This window comes from Tupaia chinensis, unplaced genomic scaffold, assembly GCF_000334495.1.
Source record: "Tupaia chinensis unplaced genomic scaffold, TupChi_1.0 Scaffold000066_1, whole genome shotgun sequence".
NCBI classification, from domain to species: Eukaryota; Metazoa; Chordata; class Mammalia; order Scandentia; family Tupaiidae; genus Tupaia; species Tupaia belangeri.
In genome coordinates, this window is record NW_006159525.1 from 4919024 (window position 1) to 4920096 (window position 1073).

Genomic DNA, 1073 nt, shown 5'->3' on the forward strand with positions numbered 1-1073 from the left:
ATCCAGGAGGGCTGAGCTGCAAGGCGAGGCCCCTGAGACTTCTGGACTGCCAGGCCAGCCTGATGATGGCCCTGGAGGCGAGGTAAGTGTGCAGAAGCACTGTCACCTGGATCCGAGCAGCAGGGGTCCAGGGCACATGTGCTGGCCTGCAGTCACCCTGGGCCTCGACCCACGATCAGGCCGTCCACCCCTCCCGGTCACACAGCATGTGGAAGCTAGTGTCTCCCCACCTGGGGGCAGAAAACCTGTCAGAAGCCCCAGAGCTGTGGCATTTGTTGATGTAAAAGAAAAGAGAGGGAGAATTACATACAGATGAATTCGTCCTCCCGTTTATCAAAGGTGGCAGCAGGCAGGTCCCAGTTATGATGGATGGAGTCTGGAGGGAAAGGAATTAGCGGAATAAAACTGGCCCTAGGAGGCAGAGATGCCCTGCCCAGCCTCAGTAGCTTGTCTGACATTCTGTATGGGCACAGGCTTTAGTAGCAATGCATTTTATTCCTTGTTCTTAAAGGCCTGGGTTGATCTTTAACGATCTTTTGCACTCAGGTGCAGGTTTTTATGGTTCCAGGCAAGCTCTTTTATGTATTAATTCTCTTCCAAAGAGACAGAGTAATACTTTTTTAAAGACTAGGTGTTTTTTGTTGTTGTTTTTTAAGCTATCCTAAATAGGTTGCTTTCTTTCCTGATCAAAGAAAGGCAAGCTCTTTGGGGCATTCAAAAAAAGCTTTTGCTTTTAAACTTGAGAGAGTTCGTTTGTATTGGGACAGAATGAAGAAAAAAAGAAAAGTTGATAGTTTATATTTTTTTTTGATAGTTTATATTTTTAAGGCATTCATGTCATTGGTTAACAACTTTTAAATACCAGTGTTTTCCAAAACTTGATGGTAAAGTGAAGTGCCTCTAGTTGAGTTTAAAACCAAGAAAATAATTAGGTGGGCTGTTTTATATGACGTGGTTGATATATTTGTGTTAACAGTGTAGTGGAGGCCCACCACAATGCTACAGGAATGTCGCCTGTCACTCACTGAGCACTTACAGTGTCCCAGGTTCTGCCCAATCACTGTACGTCGACT

At 45.2% G+C, this 1073-nt stretch overlaps 1 protein-coding gene across 1 annotated transcript in view; it reads left to right on the forward strand.

The window, feature by feature from the left end:
* Window positions 1–1073, forward strand: part of BCAS1 (brain enriched myelin associated protein 1) — a 134359-nt gene that overhangs the window by 58493 nt on the left and 74793 nt on the right. Inside the window, 1 exon segment of the mRNA XM_006141900.2 lies at window positions 1–82. This exon segment is cut by the window's left edge and continues 32 nt beyond it. Within this exon segment, the coding sequence (XP_006141962.1) occupies window positions 1–82 (82 nt within the window).